The sequence below is a fragment of the Poecilia mexicana genome, unplaced genomic scaffold (assembly GCF_051168715.1).
Source record: "Poecilia mexicana isolate PSO_F unplaced genomic scaffold, ASM5116871v1 scaffold_13, whole genome shotgun sequence".
NCBI classification, from domain to species: Eukaryota; Metazoa; Chordata; class Actinopteri; order Cyprinodontiformes; family Poeciliidae; genus Poecilia; species Poecilia mexicana.
Genome location: NW_028263382.1, coordinates 26234951 through 26257166, shown reverse-complemented (window position 1 = coordinate 26257166; position 22216 = coordinate 26234951). Strand labels below are relative to the sequence as shown.

Here is a 22216-nt window from a genome sequence, read left to right as displayed (position 1 = left end):
TTGTATTGTATTTTATTCAGATGAGCAGAGTTTTCTGCTTCAAAATTAAGTTGATCATGTAAAGTATTTCAACAAAATGAATCTGTGAGAGAGGAAATATATTTTTGTCATGACACTGTATCTACATTTTAATGACCAGTCATCCTTTCTTTCACCTGTCCTGATGGCTGTCCACCACCAGAGACAGTTTAGATATTTAACTTCCTGTGTATTTATGTTTTACTCCAGATATATTCATTGCATTATCAAACAGTAATTTCAACATTTGAGCTATAAATTCCTCCATATCAGAGGAGGTGGCTTCTAATGATTAATAGTTTTGAATAACATCCGGAATAATGCCGATGTTTACAACAGACCGGTCATAAATTTACATGTCAGGGATGCAATGAAATTACTTTGTACCTTGTAATGATAGATTAGAAATTACCTTAGTAATTATGAGTTTTTTTTTTTTTTTTTTCACAAAATGGCTGGACAGTTCAGACACACATTTATGTGTGTGTCTTTCAATTCATAGTAAGAGTCTCAGCTCTACAACAATCCTAACCATAGAACCAGAGCTCTATTTGTGTATCAGAATGGCCTAGTCAAAGTGCAAACCTAAATCCAATTGAGAATTTGTGGCAAGCCTTGAAAAGTGAAATGAGGTGCTTCTAATCCACTTTAGCTGCTTTGAATTGTTTTTTGTTTTTTTTTAATAAAAACCTTTAGCTGTGCAAAGTTTGACTAGACATATCTCAAAGACTTTAAGTTGTGATTGTAGAGAATTCATCCTCAAACATTCATCTAAATAAGAAATTCAACTGAATTAAATTGAAAAATAAGCTGAAATTAAATTTTTGTTCTGAAAAAAATTTGCCAAATACAAATGTGATATTTCGCCAAATTTAGGGAAATTACATTACTTTTTACATGCCATTACGCGGATAAGAAAACATCTAAAGCGGTAAGAAGATATCATCATGGCAGATGCACGGGAGAAAATATGTAGGTCGGCCTTCAAGCCCTCACCTTGCGCACAGACCGCTTGTTTTTATAGACGGGGCTCTACGCTAGAAAAACTCCACGCTGGCATGTTCCTGTGGATTCAGCCATTAAGGTTGTCCTTTCTCACAGGGTAACGCTCCGTTTCACGAAGTCACAGTGATTCCTTGCAATCATTCACACAGGCAGCGGGAACAAAGGAACCAGCTTGACATAACAGACGGGCTGCTGTGAGTTCAGCTCCCTACCAGCCTGGGTTCTGGTCCTGTGGGCTTTCTTTGGTGTTAAAGGTGCTTTTCCCACCAGTTTCTACCAGTGGGACCCGTTGAAAATAAACAACCAAATAAAAAAACAACATTTGGCTTGTTGTTTGAGTGTAAGGTAACTCCAGAGAGCCTTGGATCAGAGCGCAAGCACATTTTTCAGGTATCGGACTGTAAGGCCTCTGTATCCCGGACAATGAGAGTCCGTCTCAAGTTACAGTTTAAAAGACATCCTGCCAAAGATTGCATGGCAGCAGCCAGGAAGCCTTCTTCTCAGGGAAACGTGAAACCCTTCCACCAGTCTTTCCTTCTCCCTCATTCATTTTTGCTTTTCACTTTCATTCAGACTTTTTTAATCACATACGTTAGAGGCTTATCACAGCTATCTTCGAATAAGAAACAGCGCAGTTGGAAAACGGACACCTTTGACCCCACTCCTTGGTTGCAGATGTTTGGTTACTGCTATCGCTGTCTGGCTTCTCGTGATGTTTGATGTTTCAAGTACAAAACAAATTTAACACGCATTTGTCGATATGACGCTCAGGAGGAGAGCAAATAAACGCTCAAAGGAGGGAGGTCGCATCAAAGTCCAGTGGCAGCGTACAGCTGCGGAGAAATCCTCCGCCTCTCTTCGGTTAGTTTAACTGCCACTCTAATAAAACGCAGTAACCTGGGACGGGATTAGTCCCTGTGGCTTCATTTTGAATGCAGAACACCTTGAACCCATTTAGGATTACATTCACTGATTGTTTCATTTAGGTAGAAGTCATAATTTCTTTTGGCAGCAATTTATTTTGAAGATTTTCAAGTTGCATTACCTTTTCATAATGTATTTATGTGAGTTAAATCTTTTCCGCATCAAACTGTGAAAATACTGAAGACAAATTTCGCTCCATTTGAAGTTGTTTCAAATGTAATTCTGAAAAGTGAGGAATACATTTGTATTCAACCCCTTCTACTCTGACACTCTTGAATAAAATTTAGGGCAACTGGTTGCTTTCTGAATTCAGCCAACTGTTAACCAGATCAACCTGATACTAAGCTTGAAATATCTCATAGAGCCCTGTTTTTTGTTTTCCATCATTTGAAAACTGGAGCATGAAAACCTACTAAGAGGGATTTAAACTGATCAGTCATGGACAACATAATTCAGAGAAGCAGCCAAGAGGCCCCTGGTCACTCTGGAGGAGCTGCAAAATGAGTCTTTCAATGAGATATTTGTGCACTGGGAAAATCTAGCCTAAAGGAATAGTGACAGGAGGAAAGCTGTTGAAAGAAAATCATGACATCCTATTTTCAGTTTGCCACAAGCTAACAGACGACACAAACCAGCCTCACACATCTTCCTGTTTCTGCGTGTTACCAAAAATAAGCACTTTCACCTCCCTCGGTTCCATTTAAGAAAGAAAATTTCCATTCGCACAACAGAGGACCGCACCTGACCAGACCGTAGCAGGGTGGTGCACAGAGGGTGTCCTGTACACACGAGGTCAAAATGGTGGTTGATATATGCGGTGGAAAACTAACTGCACATTTCACTGAAACATGGAGGTGTCAGCTTTATTTTGTGGCGATGATCGTCTTCAGCAGGGACAGGGAAGCTGGTCAGAGTAAATAAGTGGCAAGATTGGTGGAAGTTGCATCGTACAATTATATGAGTTAGATCAGAGCATGTCTTAGAATGGCCCAGTCAAAGTCCAGACCTAAATTCAACTGAGAATCTGTGGCAAAACTCGAATAATGACATTGTAGCAGTTCTGCAAACCATTGTATGCAAAACTGAACTGCTGTGATATGTTTGACGTGGTTTAGTTTCTATCTGTAGGGTTCATCATAACTCATATTTACCCGCTCTAATGCTGAGCTTAACTTTAGGAAAGTGAGGCCTGTAGAGCTTTAGATGTTGTTCTGGGTTCTCCTGTGGCTTCCTGGACGACCCGTTGATTAACTCTTCAAATAAATTTGGTTGGTTATTTCTGGGAAGGTCCACTTTTTTCACTGTGGATTACTGGAGTGCAAAACATTAGAGGTTGTTTAGGATAATTGCATTTACTGCAAGATTCTACTTGACGTAGGGCCAGGTTGGTTCAGATAGCAGTTTTATCTTAATAATCATCCCATTAGTAATAATAATAAAGAAAATAACTTAAAAACAGCTTTTTGTATTTACTTAGATTATCTTTGACATTCAAAATCGTTTGGGGATCTGAAACATTTAAATGAGGAAAATGCTGTTAATTGTTTTCTTAATTTCGTCATTCTGTTGCATCCTGTTTAGAATTCAATAAAATAAAATATATATACACATATATACTCTCACTAGTTCTGAGATTGTAAGCACAGCTGTTATATTTGCATTTAAGCAAATTGTCTTGTAGTGCCACGTCTTTAGCATGATGCAACAGATGTTACAGGTTTCATCTGATCAAACATTAACTAAATATGTTATATTTTTAATTATCTGCTTTTAGTTTCGACTGACAAAAAATGTGGGTGTGATACAGTAATTAATCACAATCAAGAAAGCTTGTTTATGAAGCTACTTTATAAGGATACTATTTAAATGACCATACGCTAAATGAAAGGCTATTTCTCAAAGTTTGTTTTTGTCTCCAGTAGTGATTTACTTTCGCTGCAAGTTTTCAAACATTAAAATAAAATCCTTAAAGTGAACAACGAGCACACTAAAGGCACACAGGCATGAGTTGTTGTTTTTTTAAGGAACGCAATGGGGGCAGTCAACAAGAGTTTCCTCTCGGAACACAACACGCCCATCTTACGTAAAAGGGGCGGAGGCGGAGGTTTAAAATGCCGGTTAAACGTGTGGCTACAACATCTGCTCCTCCGCGTCAGAACAACCCGGAGAGAAGGAAGTAGGTCGTAAGCCACGCTGACGCTCTGAAAGACTCCCGCCTCGTTTAGAAACACGATAAAAACTAAGTGTTCTTCTTAAAGTTTAGTTTTAAGTTAAGTAACTTTGAGCAACATGGCAGAGAAGGTTGACCTGGAGGAAGTGAAGGCATCCAACGGCGAGGCGCACCGCGATGAGCGGCTCGCCAACGGGTTTGCCGGGCAGAGGAAGGGCAGCCCGGAGCCGATGTCCGAGCGGGTGAAGAGGATCGTCAAGGCGAACCTGCTGGTGATCCTGACCGTGGCCGGGGTCATCGTGGGGGTCTTCATCGGGCTCGGTGTGCGCGCCGCGTCGCCGACCCTAACCCAGCAGATCTACATCGGCTTCCCCGGCGAGATCCTCATCCGGCTGCTGAAGATGATCATCATCCCCCTGGTGGTGTGCAGCTTGGTGTCCGGAGCGGCGAGCATCGACCCCAAAGCTCTGGGGAAACTGGGCGGCTGGGCCATGCTGTTCTTCTTTGTGACCACCTTGATAGCCTCGTCCATCGGGGTGGTGATGGCTTTCATCATCAAGCCGGGAAATGTGGAAATGAACACCACCGCCAACGCTAAAGACATGAGTGATGATATCCCGGCGAATAAAGAAGTTATAGACTCCTTCTTAGACCTGATAAGGTGAGTCTGAAAGTTATTCATATTAACCCACAACATATATTTCCGTTAACCTGGTGTTACTACAGACATATTACCCACGAGGCTAGAGTTCACCTGGCCGACAGCTAGCTCTTCTTGTAATGTCAACAAGCAGTTGCATCAGCTTCTGTTTCCTCGTGCGGGTTAAACCCTTACCGCACGAGATGAGCTTTTGCCGCTCTTTACACGCGCGCATTAACTCCACTGTCCATAACGAAGTCAAAGCTGGGTAATATATGATGAAATAAGTCTCCCAGTCATTGACGTCAACTATATATCTTAAAAGTAATCAAGAGAGTCGATGAAGCTTGAGTTATTTTTTTAATAATGTCCCTTTTTGAATGACTTGTTCCCGAATCCCGACCCTATAAATTGGACCTAACTGGACATGGTTTGCATATCGTGACCTCTCTAAAGGTCACGAATATGTAAGTATGTCCTCTTGAAGTTCTTTTCAGAAATTAGCCTAAATGCTAACCCAGAGTACGGTATTGTACCTGAATGCACCATGAGGTTCTTGCCTGTGGCCTCACACTTTAAAGAAGTGTAATAGTGTCACTATTGCCTCAAACACACCAGAGTATTACTGATTTTTTTTTTTAAACAAGTTGTGTTGGTTTGTTGTACATTTTATCACATCACACGTGTCATGGTTTTTCTTTCCGTGAGTAGTGAGGTCACACTTCTTCCTGTTTCTGTTACCAGAAAAAAAAAATAAGAGGTACCGTAGTTTCCCCTTCCTTTCTTCCAGTGAAGTCAGAGGGTTTCTGTTCACAGACAGCAGAGTACCGCATCAAACCAGTCTGTAGCTGGCTGATGTCTGGTTGGATTATATTTAGACCCAAGTTGTGCATCTGTACACAGCAAAATCTGCTCTCCAATTCAAGACGCTGGCTGCCTGAACCTGTTTTTCCTCTTGCTTTTTTGTGCATGCCTCATATTCATGGGACATAGTTTCTTCACCTTACTTTTGAGCACATGGAAGCAGCTGTGCTCAGAGTGTAACAACTATTCAGTGGGATCTCAGTATCTTTTGACAATTACCAGGTTATTTATTCTGAAAACAGAACAAATAACCTGAGCTTATTTCACATTAAATGTTACTTTTTTGCTATTATTAGCCAGGAAATTAGTTTAGGTTTTATTTTATTTTTTATTTTTTTGCTTTGTGAATAACATCTCATTAAAATGACTTTAAATCATCTTCATAGAAAATCTTTGCCGTTTTGTAACTTTTTTGTTTAATATATCCTCAGCAACCGTAATGCCAGAAACCGGCCTATGTTTCACAAGAGTCTTTGGAGTTAGCTTTTCTTAGAAAACACTAAATTTGTGCCTAAACAAAAGAAAAAAACAGCAGAAACAACTTGACTTCTCATCCCCATCCAGAAGTGTTCTCACATTCAATGCAGCTGTTGCATAATGTTATTTTTAAGGCAGCTTTTGGTAATTATGGATGCATTTTCCACATCTCCTGCTCCTCCTCCCTCTTCCTGCAGTGCCACCTAGTCACAAACATCCACTTCCTGGAAAAATAGCTCTTGTGTTTAAGAAAACTGCATGGTGCAACAGGGCAGAAGACATGATCCCATTACTTTGCATGCAAATACGCCGCTGATTGCCCGAAGTCTCTCTTTTGTCCCATATGCAGATTATTGATCAAAGGATAAGGGGAAAGTAGAAACCATGCAGGGTTTGTTCCTCGATGCACACATGATTAAAGTCATAGCAATGCTTGGCACATTTTTCACAACGAGTTTCAAGTGACCTGACTGTAATTAAAAGATTAACATTGTTGCCTACGGATATTTAGGCATGTTGCAAAACCCGCTCCGTGACTTGCAACACAATCACCTAATTTTAAGGACGCAGGACTTCATATTTAGGTTTCTGGGAGTAAAGTCAGCACACCCTCCTTCTTTTGTAGGGTTTGAAATACCAGGACGTAATTGGAAAATCTGTCAGTGTTTACTACGTTGCACTTTTCATACGGAATGCGGACAAGACAGCAGGCCTGTGATGATGGAACAGGAAGGGTTACCGAGAAACCAGCAGCAATTACAACAATAATTAAAAATGACATCTTGAGTAGAGTAAGTTAAAGCATAAGAATATAATTTTAAAAAAAACACAGAGAAATGGGAAGGTAATTGAGATGCATTCATTTACTAAAAATAGATAAGGGTGTCAACAGACCTCTTGAAGTCTGTTGACACCCTTAGTTATAGTGACGTGGCTAAATTCAGTATTTGACTACAGCCTGACAAGACGTTTATCTCATGTTGGGAACATGCCGTCACTACGCACACATGTGTGCTTCCACACTATCCTAGTCACACAGCTGGTCTCTTATTAGAAGGAGCCCCGCCTCCCCCGTCTCCGTCTTGCTCTGTGTTTTGGTGGATCTGAGCTGTTTGAGAAACAGCAGCAGCCTGGCTCACAGATCCAGGTTGGTCGTAAATGTTTAATGTCGCCGTTTGGTTGGGGATAAGTCACTGTGTCTATTAAACTGGCCACACTGCTGGCAGGGTCAGACGGACCCGGCTTGCAACATGTTTGCAGGCTCTCCTGTGCGTCCGTGTTGACTTTTGTTATCTCCTGCTTTTTCCTTTCACACATAAACCAAATGCGTACTTGTACAGTCAATGGTCAGCTGTGATGTCACCTGTTAGCTTTGCGTGCAATCAATGATGTTTATCTAGAGCAGCACAAAAATGTGAAAGTAAAGATGGATTTTTCCTACAAGACCACGTAGCTGTTTGCAATATATCCAAGTTAGGTTAGCTAGTTTTTGTTTATCATGCTATCATGAGTCACCGATATTAACAGCTGTTAAGTTTTAAAGCCAAACATTTATTCTTCCTTGTTGACCTGTTTTATTGCCCCGGATCGGGGGAGGCAACAAAACTCCAACTCGACATCAGACTTAAACAAAAGAAGGACACACCTTCGTAGCAGCACGTCCTTGATGCTTTGTGTGTCCCAGCCAGCGTTGGCATGACAATGACACCTTTGTGTTTTAGCTCACAATTTACATAGCAGTACCGCATGCGACTCATAGAAGACTTTACCCTCTCAGAATGTGACGCGCTCTGAATGAAGCGATCAGCTGAGGACGATTCGCTGGGAAGCTGGTGTTCATGATGGAGTTTCACATCAACATGTGGGACAAAGTCACCTCCAAAATGGGGAAGAGGGACCGGACTGCTTGATCTTTGGTATACACCACTGTATGTTCCAAGTTACGGTGGACGGTGCCATGCAGGCATTTCATCTTGTACAGTCATGATGACCCCATCTAAATACATTAGATTACAATAGGAAAGTTACTTTATTTCAGAAATGTAATTAAAATAATTAATTACTCTCCAAGTGCTTTAATCCAGGTGTTTGTTGCTATGGGTTTAAACTAGTAAAATACCTCAGGAAATATCAATAATATATGACCAATAAAAAAGGTTTTTAATCCAGAAATCTTTAGTTACGGCCGAAACAATCAACAATGCTAATGCTAAACTGCTTCCACATGAAGGCAGGTGAGACCCAAAAGTATACTTTGCTAAAGACCGAGTGCTGTATCCAAGGACATTAATGGAAGGTTGAGTGGAAGGAAAAAGATTGTCAGCAAAAGGCGAAATCCTTTTTTTTTCAGGATGTGACCATGCTGGTCGATCGAAGGAAGGCGCTCCAATTCCAATATCTGACATCCGTAATAAATATGGAACTATATTATTGCTTGCAACCCCGATGTATATATTTTTTCTTCTCCGTTTTAAAATATTCAGTAAACGTAAGAATGGTACGTTAAGTAATCCAAAGCTTGTATTCCTGGAAGCCTTTTTCAGCCTTTGTTTCCAGCTGCTTGCTGCCTCATCACATGATGTTTGAGCCTGATGTTTCCAATGATTGGCTGACAAGAAGGAGCTTGTGAAGTTAATGCCTTATTGCTCTAAATCCGCTGCAGACGGCTGGGAGCAGGGGTATCGAGTACACAAGGCTTTACGAGTTCTTGGGGGAGGGAGGAGGTGTAATTTGCAGTTGGACTAAATGTATGTAAAAGCTTTTTGTACTAGCGAGTGCAGACTTATTACCTCCATGGCATTAAATAATAGGAGCTCAAAGGAAGGAGAAAAGAGGTTTAATAGTTTAGAAAAGGCTACAACCCAAAGGTTCTCTGGGATGTAGTGCTGCAAAATTACATAAACTGATCAAATTAGGCTCAAGGATTTGGCTATAACACACTGATCCATCTTACAGATCTTGCAAGACATGGGCTTAAAACATTTCTGCTCCACTGTTTTATTAACTTTGGGGTTTTTTTCTCATGTATTTGGGAAGTGAAATAATATGCGTTGTTTTCACTTCTTTTCACAGAAACATCTTCCCCTCCAACCTGGTGTCTGCCGCCTTTCAGTCGGTGAGCATTAGACCTTAAATCTGTGATTTTGTTTTCCAGATAACGACCTTGCGTAACAAAAGATGCTTTTGTACTTCTTAATAAATATGTTTTTTCTTATTCTTCCCCACTAGTACGGAACCTCCTACAAGGTGATAAACGCGTCCGGAATCGCAGAGAAGGTGAGGGATTTATTTGGTTATCAACAAAACTCCACAGATGATCATTTTGCTTCCTCTTGCAGTTTTTTTTCTTTTCTAAACAAATCCGCACTTCTTTCCAGGTTCCCGTCGGAACAGATCAAGACGGGATGAACATCCTTGGGTTGGTGGTGTTCGCTATCGTTTTCGGTGTGGCTCTGAGGAAGCTGGGCGAAGAAGGAGAGATCCTCATCAAGTTCTTCAACTCCTTCAACGAGGCCACCATGGTGCTGGTGTCCTGGATCATGTGGTAAGAAAACGCCCCTCGTTAATGTTTGGTGGTTTTGGGGGTCTGCAAAGGTGAGGAGGACACAAAAAATTTCAAATTTGAACAACCTACTAATAAGTAGGACACTAGAAGAAAAGTGTTGTTACATGTTTGTTTTAATTACTCAGTAATTACATTTTAAATGATTAATTTTAAATCATTTATGAAACTTATGTTTGTTTTTTTTAAATCTCTGCTACTACTGGTGGCACTTGAATTTTTTAGAGGAAGTGTTTCAATTTTTTTTTACAATGCAAATATTAGATTAGTAGTTCAGACAAACTTGCTGATTCCAGAAACTCTTTTGAAATAATAAATAATACACAGAGTTATCCATTTCATAAATACATTGTTGTTACAGTAAATAAAGGCTTGTAGGTTCCTATAAATAATAATTCAGAATTTTAAAATTAATTCAGATTTCTATGTGAATTGTGAACGGTCCGAAGAGTTTAGAAATTATAAATTGTGCAACACTAATCATTTTGTTTAGTTCTCAACATATTTTTCCTCCACTGAAAAAAAAGTACTCAATTTAAAGCTTTTTTTTTCTTTCTAAAATTTCCTAAAATCAAGTAGTTGCATCATTTTTGAAACAGCCCTGCGATAAAAGATTTCATTTCTAGGCTCTTTAGACATCTATATCAGAGATGTTCACACGTCTAGAGGGAGTTACTAGCTTGAGACCTTTCAGAAAATGTTTTTCTCAAACAAAGCATCGTAAGTCTGTGAAGTAACCTTTATCGGTGAGGTACGTTTCCTTTGTGCTGTGTTCCAGAAACCTGACCTGCAGCATTGTCCTGGTCTTTTCAGGTACGCCCCAATAGGTATCATGTTCCTCGTCGCCGGTAAGATTGTGGAGATGGAGGACGTCGGCAAGCTGTTTGCCAGCCTGGGAAAGTACATCGCCTGCTGCATGATTGGCCACGCCATCCACGGCCTGCTGGTGCTGCCCTTCATCTACTTCATTTTCACCAGGAAGAACCCCTACACCTTCCTGTGGGGCATTTTCACAGCCTTGGCCACGGCTTTTGGAACCAGCTCCAGGTATTTTCACCTCAAACTCGCATGTGTTTGCTCAGTCGGTGTTGCTGAATATCCACACACTGAGGCTCTCCTGTTTAGACACACGCGCACACATACACCCACGCTCCTCCTCCGCTCTGACACTCTGTTTCCCTGTTTCCAGCTCTGCCACTCTGCCCCTCATGATGAAGTGCGTGGAGGAGAAAAACGGCGTCTCCAAGCACATAAGCCGCTTCATCCTGCCCATCGGCGCCACGGTCAACATGGACGGGGCCGCCCTCTTCCAGTGTGTGGCGGCCGTTTTCATCGCCCAGCTTAACAACACCAGCCTCAACTTTATCCAAGTCATAACCATCCTGTACGTCCGGCGTCTGCGGCGATGCGACTCCGTTTAAGCGGATCGCTTTCAGCCCATGTGTGATGATATGTTTGCAGCTCCTCCTTTGTGTGGGAAGTTTTGTAATTCGGTTTGGTGACTTTGTGGCTTGTGTTTGTCAGTGTGACGGCTACAGCGTCCAGTGTTGGAGCTGCGGGTATACCTGCAGGCGGTGTGCTGACCCTAGCCATCATCCTGGAGGCAATTGGACTGCCCACCAGCGACATCTCTCTCATCCTCGCTGTCGACTGGCTTGTGTGAGTAGAAAACAACCGTCGCACTGCAACCATAAACTTGAATGGATTTTATCTTACACAGAGCAACACAAAGCAGGACATTAAAGACACAAGAGTGAAGACAGCCAAGTTACAATAAATAAATCACTTAAGACATAATTATTTAAATGTCATTGATTTATGAAAACTGGAATTAAATGGAGAATAAATTGTATCGCTTCGATACGTAATCCGCATCATGACGTTAAAATCTCTCTTCTTATCCCGTTTTGTCCCTCTTTAGTGACCGCACCTGCACGGTGCTGAATGTGGAGGGCGACGCCTTCGGAGCGGGGCTCCTGCAGCACTTTGTGGACAAAACATCCAAACACGAAGGAGTGGAGGAGCTGAGCGAGGTCAGGATGGACGGAGACGCGGCCGCCGCCATGCCCGAGCACTCGCCGCTCATCGATAAGCGAGGCTTGGAGGGCGCGAAAGGAGACCTTTCTTCCGAGAAAGAGTCGTCCATGTAACGCAGACTGTGACTTCTACCGCGAACCCTCCTGCAAATACAAAACCTAAGCTCCCCCTGTTCAGAAAAGAGTCCAAGGAGAGGCGACGGACAAGCACACTACAATGCAAAGCAACGCTCTCTGACCTCAAATGCTTTTCTGGACGGGGTGCAGCTAATATCTTATGGGATATATAGAAACCATGATACACTCAGTGGGTTATTTAATTTTTTTAGGGGAATGTGAGACTGATTTTTAATTTTTTATCATTATTATTATTATTATTACTTCTCCCTCATGTTTATCTGATGTTTTCAGTTGGTCTACTCTGAAATCAGATTTTAAGGTTTCACAAGCCACTTAAAAGAAAACAGACTATTTACATGGAGGAGTGCAGCAGATGACACTTTATTCATGCTGGACAAGTGAATATGAATGTCTGATGCTAAAGCGTTCTTCTGTCTTATGTGCATCACTGTTCTTCTGACAGAAACTCTCTTTTTATACATATATTTAAAAAACATAAAATAGCATAGCGTCCATAGTTACCACATGGTCTTTTTTTAGATTTAAAAGTGTCAGGTTTTGTAATGTCGCATGTGAAATTAAAACAAGAAGAATGATATATTTTTCAAAATGGGATGCAGATTAAAAAATATTTCAAAAAAAACAACCAAAAAAAACCAAACGTACATATAGCCACTTTCATGCAGGTTTCTTCCAATGGAGAGTTTCATAGATTTGCATCAATGCAGCAGTGCTCAAGTGTTAAAACAGTCCTATTGTTTTTGTTTGCCATTGCCTTCTTGGTGTAGAATTGTGACCAATCGTGTGTGACCAATCGTTTTATCGGCTAGTGTTCTGTTAGGTTTTTCAATTGAAGTAGATGCTTTGAAGAGACAAACGATCTACAACACGGTGCTGTGATCTATAGTCATTGCCCTAAACAAGATGATGTCTGAGCAAAATGCTGTTGTACACGTAGAGGAAGCGGTTTTGCTCCATGCTGCTGAAGGTGAAGCACACACACAGCTGATCATAGCAGTAGAGGCTGTGCTTTATCGTTTGCTCTTTTCTTTTTTTTTTTTTTTACTTAAATTCCGATTTTTAGATCTGCAGAAGAACCAAAGGTACAATCTGTAACTATCTGCACTATGTATAGATTATCGGAACCATTCTTATGTACTGTAATTGGTTCCTTGGCATCTGCTATTTTTAGTATCCCATCCTTTGCAGAGAGCACAGTGATTCCTTCGCCTTGGTGATGGAGATCTGACTCCCCATGCTGCGGGGACGTAGTTTATCTACCCGCCTTACACCTGCGTTAAAATGGCCAAGATGATATTTGGAAAAAATGTTTTATAGTTAGTTTTTTTTTTTTCTTGTTGTTGTTTGGAGGGTGTTTATTGAAAGCTTTTTTTTTTTAGTCTGTTATAATTGTGGTTATTCATAACCAAATGTTCTCTTAATGTTTGTTTTTCCCCCATGCTTTTTGACGGGGGGGAGGAAAAAAAAGCAATACAGTTGTTATTGTGTTCCAAAAGCTACTAGATGAAATATTAGCCTCGGTGTTGTCCCAAAGGAAAATGAAGGAGCACAAGCGTTCTGACTCGCCTCTCTCTACACAGACTTTACCTTCTTAAAAAGACAACAAAGCCTCAGGTTTGATGTTTGCCTTGTTCTTTGGGTACTCCAAGACCAAAAATCAACGTCGGCTTAATGAAGGAGACGCCTGAACTCTTGAGGACGCATGATGACGCCTTTTTTATTATTTCTATTCATTTTGGACTTTTCCTCTTTTCTCCTCCACTCATTTCCCCCTCTACACGCTGCTGCTTCTGTGTAGGCCGCAGCTTTTTTACGAGAGTATAAATAGAGTGATGGCCCCGGCTTCTTGCATAATGTATGATATGCATACTGTGTCCGCCATGTCCAGTCTCAAGTTACCTACCTGCAGACACGTCTACATTTTCAGTCTAGCAGCAGGACCGGATGGGCTGGTTTTACCGTTAAGCTGAAGACATAATGAACTTTGCAAAAAGGATGTCTTATTGGGATTTATTTATGTTTTGGATATTACAGCCACAAGAGGAAACTTTTCTTTTTTCTTTTTCTTTTTTTTTTTGAAGCTCTAGGCCTCTATATGTCTTCGAACGTCCATTTGTAATGGTTTATATTTATTTTTAATCCAAATCTAAAGGATTTTTTTAATATAATAAAAGATCAATTCTTTTCTTTCTCCCAGATGGATGGTAGTAGGTTTGTCACATTTTGTTATGCTTGTTTCTGAAGTGCATGATGAGTGAGGCTGAATCGCACGAGTGACATGCGCACCGAAGAAGTCCTTTTTGTTTGAAACAATGTTTGGTTTGCTTGATGTTCTATCCCATGTTTTTCATGCTTCAAGTGGGAACTACAGCAGCAGAATTAAATTTTGCCTTTGATGTATGAACGTACATAGCAGGCCTGACGTCTCATCATTTCTCCTGTGTTGACCCATATGTTGTGGAAATCTGATGACATGTTCTGCGTTTCCCCGGCACGGCCGTTCTACTGTTCCACGTTTGAGATTTCAATGTTGTTTTCTTTTTCCGTTCTAAACATCACGCGAAGGTTTTGTTCAATCATATTATTTTTGTTGCAATGAGGCTATACTTGGTAGAAAAAATGATTTGTACCGCCAAACTGTAGTCATTTGGTTAAAACCAGTAAACTGTTCTTTCTTAAATTGCTTGTGTCTCTGAGCTGCTTTTTTTAAAAAGGTTTTTCTTTCTTTTTTTTAAACTCTGCTTAAAATTACCACTTGCACATAAACTGAAGTTTACACAGGGTGGGTCAATGCCATCTAGGGTTGTTTCTGACAGAATATGAGTCAGGAATCCCTAAAAATGTATACAATCATTTTTAAAAGAACACCTGACTGTTTTCATTTTATGGCATGTCAAAAATATTTCTTCCAAAAAATCAGAGACAATAAATCGTTTTGGGGTTCATCAGTTACTTGTGACGATTTGTCTTTGTCAAAAAAAACCTGAACCCAGATTTTTAGCTCCTTCAAACTCCAAAATGTAAGTAATGTTTTAAGTCAGAGGTGAAATTAGAATATTACTTTAATCCTAAATTTGCCCAGGAAATAAAAAAAATGTTGAACTAACTGTACATCCCCATCAGTACTTGGATAAATGTCTCTTAAGTTGCACAGAAACGGTATTATTTTTATTTTATTTTGTAGCCATGAATATTCATGATTTGACCCATCGTTTGGCAGAATTGGCAGAGTTCATTTGAATTATTATATTGTTTTGTTACACAAACTGTCACAAAAACAAGGTTTTAGGTGAAAGTCATACCAGAAGCTCAACTGAATCTAAAACCAGTTCTGATCTGTTCAGGGGTCTTTGTACCTTTTAACCATCAAGCGGTTGGACTGAGGTAAAATGAATGAGCTGGAAGTTGTCCTCTATTGTAATTTCATCCAATTTATGCAGCACCTTCACCAATACAAGTACATTTAATCCCACAGCATAATTCTTCCACCATCATGTTTTACCTTGCTTCTAAGAGCTTCTTTCTTGATTGGCAGCCTGTAGTTCTTGGCGATGATCCTTAGGTTGCTCTTAGACAGTTAAATTTTTTTTTTCCTTAGAAGCTGACAGTCTCAGATGGGTAAAACCTTAACACAGTTATTACTGAGACTTGCTTAGGAATGGATAAGGAATGGATAACATTCCAAACTTTGCAGAAAACTTATGGAGGAGGACTAAAAGCAGGGTCGGTGCCAGGAAACAAACCAATTAGTAACTCAAAGAATTCTGCCAAGAAGAGCGATCACACATCCAGACAGGATAGTAGCAAAAGCCTGATGACGGCTATAAAAAGTGTGGGTTTTTTGTACGACTTGCAATGGCACGTTAAGCCAGATATTTGTGAAATATATTTAAAGAAAAAAAAAACTCCTCAAAAAGTTCATGTCAAAGATGAGGGAAAAGTATCTGTAGCCAGGCAAGTAAAAGTGTTATATTTAAATGTGGTATGCATTAGTCTGTTTCTAAAAATATCAACACACAGCCTCACAGCAGTATAGATGCCTGATGTAACCTACACACACACACGCCCACACACGCACACGCACACACACACACACACACACACACGCACGCACGCACGCACACACACATACACGCGCACACACACGCACACAAAATGAAAGATTTCCAGTTGTAAAGATTAACATCTCAGAATACTCCCAAACTAGATAAACAACAGAACAGCTTATACTATTTAAATGTTTATTTAACAAAAACTACACAAAACTCCAAAGTGTGGGGAAATTTGGTAAATCATAACCAAAGTTCCAGATTAATCAGAAGAGTAAATATCAGATAAATTTAGCAAACCTAACCAGGTGAAGAAATCTTATGTTTCTAGTTGGCTGCATGGTCTCCTGCATTCAGGTGTGTTATATCACAAATACAGAAAGAAAAAAATGTCAGCGCTCACATCATCCACTAAGCTACAAGGATTGTCTACCAGTCTGAGAATTTTTTTAAAAAGATTTTATTGTTTTTTTTTTTTTTTGTTCTACTGTGAGAACAACTTCTCAAAAGTCTAAAACATCCCAGGAATTGTGTACTTGAAGGCTCACCTTAAAGCCAGTCTGTTTGAGGCTGGGGAAACGGAAACGAAGCACAGAGTTGCATGTCAGACTCTACAGGTTTCATTTAGCATGTTAAAGGTTGAAGTCAATGACAGCGCTGCTACTAAAAGACCAAACAAGTTTTTCTAATTTAGAGTCGTCACCAGACGAGAATCTCCAAAAGGAAGTTGGCCATACAGGCTTGGCTTGCAAAGTTGCATCTGATCTAGAGCTTCCCTGAAGTGAGCTTTTTACTCTCTGAAAATTTGATCAAAAATAACATTTATATTTAAATGTCAACATCAAAAGCTATTTTTACTCTGCTTTTGTGCATTTTTGACAAAATAATGACACCAGGGATGAACAAACAGAAGCACAGAAAAGAGGTAAAAGTTAAAACAAACCCGTCACTCGCCATCCCGTCTTTTTTGTTGTTTAATTTTCAGCAAATATGATTTGTTTGGATAAATGTTTGATTAATTTATATTTTAAAAAAATCCCGCAATATATATGTAGAAGAGAAAAGGGTGAAAATCACTCTTTACATATGTGAGAGGCTGTAAAGAGCACCCACTCAGGTAACAGGAATGTAAACACACATTTCTAGAAATAATTTGCGTGAAAGATGGCACTCTCTGCGTGGGGTCAAAATGTGTTTCTGTCAGCAGACTGGTTTGTGACGCATAGCTATAAGTTGTTCCCGTAAAGCCACATTCCTGTTTGAGGAGTCAGAAACAGCCTCCAACTATAAGGTCTCTCTTTCAAACGTGTTGCGCCATCTAGTGTTCATGAAGAGGCAGTGGAAGTTCTGTGTTCACAAAACATTAAAACGTACACAAAAATTATATATGTTTGCAGTCCATGAACCTGTATTACATGAAGGACTGGTGTTAATTCTACAGAAATGTGTGAGAATGACATGGATAAACGCGAACTGCTGCGACTTGAAACTTGAAAGTGCTTTTTTGAATAATCTTTTGAGATGATGTACTTCACAGTTGATTCCATTATATTTCATAGTAAGGCTAGAGGTATCATTTATTTATTACAGCATACAAATCTCGCAGTGATGGAGAACTCATTTCACAAAATAAAAGCTTGCTCATCGCATCAGACCTGAAAGTCAGGATGCCCCATGATTTTAATATTTATTTAACTGAAGACCTAAAACAACTAAAGGCATGAGTCTGCAATAAACAGATTAATAAAAAATAATAATAAAAAAGGAATAAAACATAATGACAAAAAGACATTTACATATAGCTATAGAGTACTTTGCAAAATTACTTGCACTCATAGCACAATTGAAATGAATAAATGCAATTGTGGCCAACACAAAGTGGGAGAAAATATAAATATTTAGATCAAATATATTCACATGTTATATTTAGATTCAAAGAAGCAAATTCTCTGAGTGTACAGTTAAGTTATCTTTGAGTGAACAGCTTAAAAGTATCTACATTTTTAACATAGTAGTTTGAAATGCAGCTTTTCATTTTCCACATTCATTTGGTTCCTAATTGAAGACAGTCAAGCTTCAATCTTTTCATTTGAAACACAATTACACAGTCAAAAACATTGCATGGAACATCAATAAAACATGAAAACAGAATGCAAAATTAAGCAAAACTGTTCGCAAGAAATGTAAATTGACACAAACCCATTATCAATGGACAAGGAAATACGAAAAAGGCCAAAACAGGACAATATGAAGATGCAAAATGATGTAAACTGTGGATGTTTATGATTTACAGATAATTTCTGCTTGAATTGTGCCAGCTTTGACACTATTTCAGTGCAATTGCTCTTGATCTGCTACGTGACAGTAATTATTTTGAAACATCTGAAGAACAGAGGCCCTTTGATTCCTCATCTTTCATGGAGGTGTTTGGATCTAAATTGCATCGATCCGCTCTAACAATCATTTAAAGGATAAGGAAACCCAAAAAAGGGAGCAGTCGCTGTGAAGTAACGTGACAAAATCTGAAAACAAAGGAAACGCAAAGGGCCGATTGGATGCAATAATTGGTAGAACCGTTTAATTTCTTGTGCAACAGATACAAACTCTGGCTTTTCTTGTGTGAATTGTGAAGAAAGGCAAAGACAGACAGGGAACATTTAAGGGAACCTGTCGGAAATAGTTACAACTTCAAACCTAAAACACGTTCAGAATTTTAAATAATCCACCTGTAACATTTATACAGTACAATACATTCAGTCAACTAGAGAGCAAACCAGTTGTGGATTGTTTAGGGCAAAGCTCAGTGGACTAGTAGTCTTTTTTTAAAAGTGTTTCTCTTGAAAAAAGCACATCACTTTTAAACTTTTAATAACGTTTTTTAACATCAAGCTTAACATTTGAGCACATACTAGAAAATTTTGAGCAGCTTTGACATGTTGGCAGCTAGTAAAACTGTAATCATTTTAGCAGTGCATACTCCTCCGGCATCTTTCAACAAAAAATGTTTGAGGTATCTTTTTTTTTTTTCGGTAAATAAATACAGTGCAACACAAACAGCCTGAGAGCACCTACTGTCGCTCATAATTTGCTCCTGTCCAGCCTTTTTTTCATAGGGTTGGGGTATTGAGGATTCTCAATCACCCCTTCTCCGAACTTAAGCTCCAGGAAAGCCCTTTGGTTGTTGGGGCCGTAGGCTGTGATGCCAGCGAAGGGCATGGGCACCAGCGGCTGCAGGAAGTGCTCTGGGAACTCCACGTCCTGTTTGTGCTCTGTCCACGTGTCTTTCGTCATGATGCCGTTGCGCGAGTAGAAAGGCCACAGATCCACGTGCAGGTGGTTGGCCTCGCTGTACTGCACTCTGTAAAAGTCTCCCTCCACTGCCCGCTCCCACACGTAGCCATTAGCATCCACCAGAGAGCCCGAGTCCAGGTTCTTCAGGTGGTCGCAGTTGGGCACGTCCTCCAGGTAGATACCCAGGTCCACGTCGTAGTCCCAGGGTATGATGTCTTGATGGCGGACGGCACCAAGAAGAGAGCCTCCCTCCAGCCAGTAACGCACACCGGAGCTCTCCAGGATGTTAATGACATATTTGGTGGTTTCCCTCAGTGCTCTCAGACAGCACGGAGGCGTCCAGCGATCCAGATACAGGTAGTCCGGCGTGTCATCCTGCACGGTGCCAAAGCAGCGGGGAGTCTCTTTAGTGCAACCAAACCACTGTTCCTTTCCCTCAGGGAGCAGGAGGCGCTTCAGACCGAAGCTCCTCATGAGTTTCCCTGTCGCCTCCTTCAGTCGAGTGTCAGCCTTCCACTGATTGTGAGCAGAGCTGAAAAGTGGCCGGTGGTTTGCCGAGAAACAAGGGCTCTCCAGGAGTTTCACCTTCCAGCCCCTTAAGGTGGTCTGAACGAAAAGGGCAGGAAAGAGGGGGCGCCCCAGAGGTACGGACAAGTTGAAAAGGTCCTCAGTGCGAATCAAGACAACAGCGTCGCCTTGTAAAGCCGTACACACACTCCCACTGCTTCCTGAAGCGGCCGGTGAGTAGGTGGCAGTCCACTCTTTGAGGTTGACCCGCAGGTGGAGGCACTGCACCGCGGATCGTGTTAAAACGGGCACCGCTACCAGCCTCACGGGCCCCCCACCTTCACCTTCCAACTCTTTGATGAGTCTCTCAAAAACTCTTGGCTGCTCCAGCTCCACGCCGTCAGGTACCAACAGGACAAACTCTGTCTGCAAGTGAAACTCTGGCCTGTGAGCTTGTGGTGGCTGGTCGGGGCTAGGAGAGAGCACCAAAAGACGGGCGCCCTCTGGAAGTACAAGAGGAGGATACGGGAATGTGTCGGCCACAGCCAGAAAGGGAAGCTCTGGACGCTGACGAAGGAAGGAGTTAGCCACGTCCCCAACGTAATTCTCAAAGCTTTCAAACTCCCGAAGAAGAACAGAGACACGTGGGCCTCGGCCATGGCCCTCCGCTGCCATTCCTGCATGCTCAGCTCCAATGACCCCTAAGGCTCCCCCCAGAAGGGAAGCCGGCCGGGCAGCTCTCCTCGAGCCTCTGCCAAGCTCCTTCCTTTTCTCCATCATCTGCTGTTGGGCTCGAGATACATAATAAAGTATGAGGAGGTTGAGGATGATGGCGCCCGTTAACAGACCCTGGCACAAACTGATACGCATGACAAATAATACTTTTTAGAGTTTCTTGGAGGAAAAATTCAAGTTTCAATGAAGGCATCCAGTGGCGGATTTTGGCTCTCCATCTGTTCGGCAGCTGGAGACAAACTAAAAGCATAAAAAGTCAAATAAATGTTATAATACTCTCTGTGTGTAGGCAAAAATGCATTAAATGTATCTTGAAAATTTTTTATGATTTTAAAGTGAAACTAACATAACCCTAACCCTACAGTAAATTTAAAAGATAAAGTAGTTCTTAAAATTGTTGCTTGAACAAACATAATGTATTTTACGAAAAAAAAAATTATCTAACTTCTTTAATTCCATAAATTAACTTTTAAGTGCTGCAAGTTACTTTTTTGATTTTCCACAATGGATTTTAGTTTTGGCTAAAACTATAATGAACCAACTGATATTTTCAAATATAATTAAAACATAGGCAGGCTTTTCATGGAGTTGCTGGATTAAAAATCCACAACAAAAACAGTCAAAAAATATCAATAATGTTTTATTTAATCTATTTTTCTTCACATTCAGTTGAAAAGAAAATTGTATCTTTCTTTTACATTGTTCCCACAAAAAACAACTGAGAAAACACATGCATCCTCTTTTTGCTAAAGTTTTATGCTTTTTTTCTGAAGTGTAAAACCTAAAATAGGAATAAAATGTTTTTTTTTCTAAATGCTACACATTTCTGCCAGTAAACATTTATCGAAATACAGCGTATTTTAGAGACAAAAAGTCTTTATTCATAGAATATACTCAATACTATGATTATTAAATAAAATCAAATGCTACCCAGCGTCCCACCCCAAATCCACACCCACCTCGTCAATACTAGCTTTTCTTTGGTAACACATAAGTTGATTGACTAAATAATAGACGCATAGCAAGAACAAGTTATCAAAAATGTTTCAGCTATACTCACCTTTATTTGAATATATGTCATACTGCAAGACATTCTTCTGAGCAACCCAGGAAATCCCCGCATGCATTCGTAATCCGAAACTCTAGCATTTACATTATTTTTTTTATTTTTATTTTTTTACCATAATATTAATATCACTGTGGTGTATTTTGTCAGTCAGCTTTGGTGAGCATTAGCTAAGCTGTCTCAACGGGAAGCAGCGAACAAAAACACAAGTCAGCATTATTTACAACGGTGGAGGAAACTGGGTTCTCATTGCTGGAAGTAGAAACCTGCAACATTGCCCAGGCATTCGTGTAATTAATGCTTTACAATCATCCACGCAAGAAACCTCACCAAACGACTTTAGCATTATGCTAGTACACCTTTTGCCTTTGTTGCTCGGAGCAACCAAAGCGTTTCCTGTTACCGTCCTTCAGAATAAAAGTATCACATAATTAAATTTTCTATCACTTTATTGGGCTACTTTTATTTATTGCATTTTTACATAAAAAAAAATCCCCAAAATTTTCCATTAGGAAGTACTTTTTTGTGGGTATTTTTATTTGAGATAAGTTCTTTCTTAGCTTTCTAATTCAGTTCGTTGTACATTTGTTGCTCACAAATGTACATTGACCATATATCTGATAAATAAGACATTGATTTCACTGCCAATGTCACAAATTGGTAAATTTCTAAAAAGCAAATTTAAAGGGAGGGATATGTCATCATTTTGCTTTGTTTAACTTAGTTGATAA

General features: G+C 40.2%; 2 protein-coding genes across 2 annotated transcripts; one reads left to right on the top strand and one right to left on the bottom strand.

The window, feature by feature from the left end:
• Window positions 1-3936: 3936 nt before the first annotated feature.
• On the top strand, window positions 3937-14517 carry slc1a5 (solute carrier family 1 member 5). Its single transcript, XM_015013757.2, has 8 exons — window positions 3937-4778; window positions 9171-9213; window positions 9327-9374; window positions 9476-9642; window positions 10474-10707; window positions 10850-11044; window positions 11185-11319; window positions 11582-14517. The coding sequence occupies exons 1-8, from the start codon at window positions 4237-4239 to the stop codon at window positions 11808-11810; spliced, it is 1593 nt and encodes a 530-aa protein (XP_014869243.2). The 5' UTR covers window positions 3937-4236; the 3' UTR covers window positions 11811-14517.
• Window positions 14518-17432: 2915 nt separating this feature from the next.
• Window positions 17433-22000, bottom strand: fkrp (fukutin related protein). Its single transcript, XM_015013743.2, has 2 exons — window positions 21480-22000; window positions 17433-20659 (listed from the first exon to the last, which is right to left on the bottom strand). The coding sequence occupies exon 2, from the start codon at window positions 20552-20554 to the stop codon at window positions 18965-18967; it is 1590 nt and encodes a 529-aa protein (XP_014869229.1). The 5' UTR covers window positions 20555-20659; window positions 21480-22000; the 3' UTR covers window positions 17433-18964.
• Between the last annotated feature and the right edge of the window lie 216 nt (window positions 22001-22216).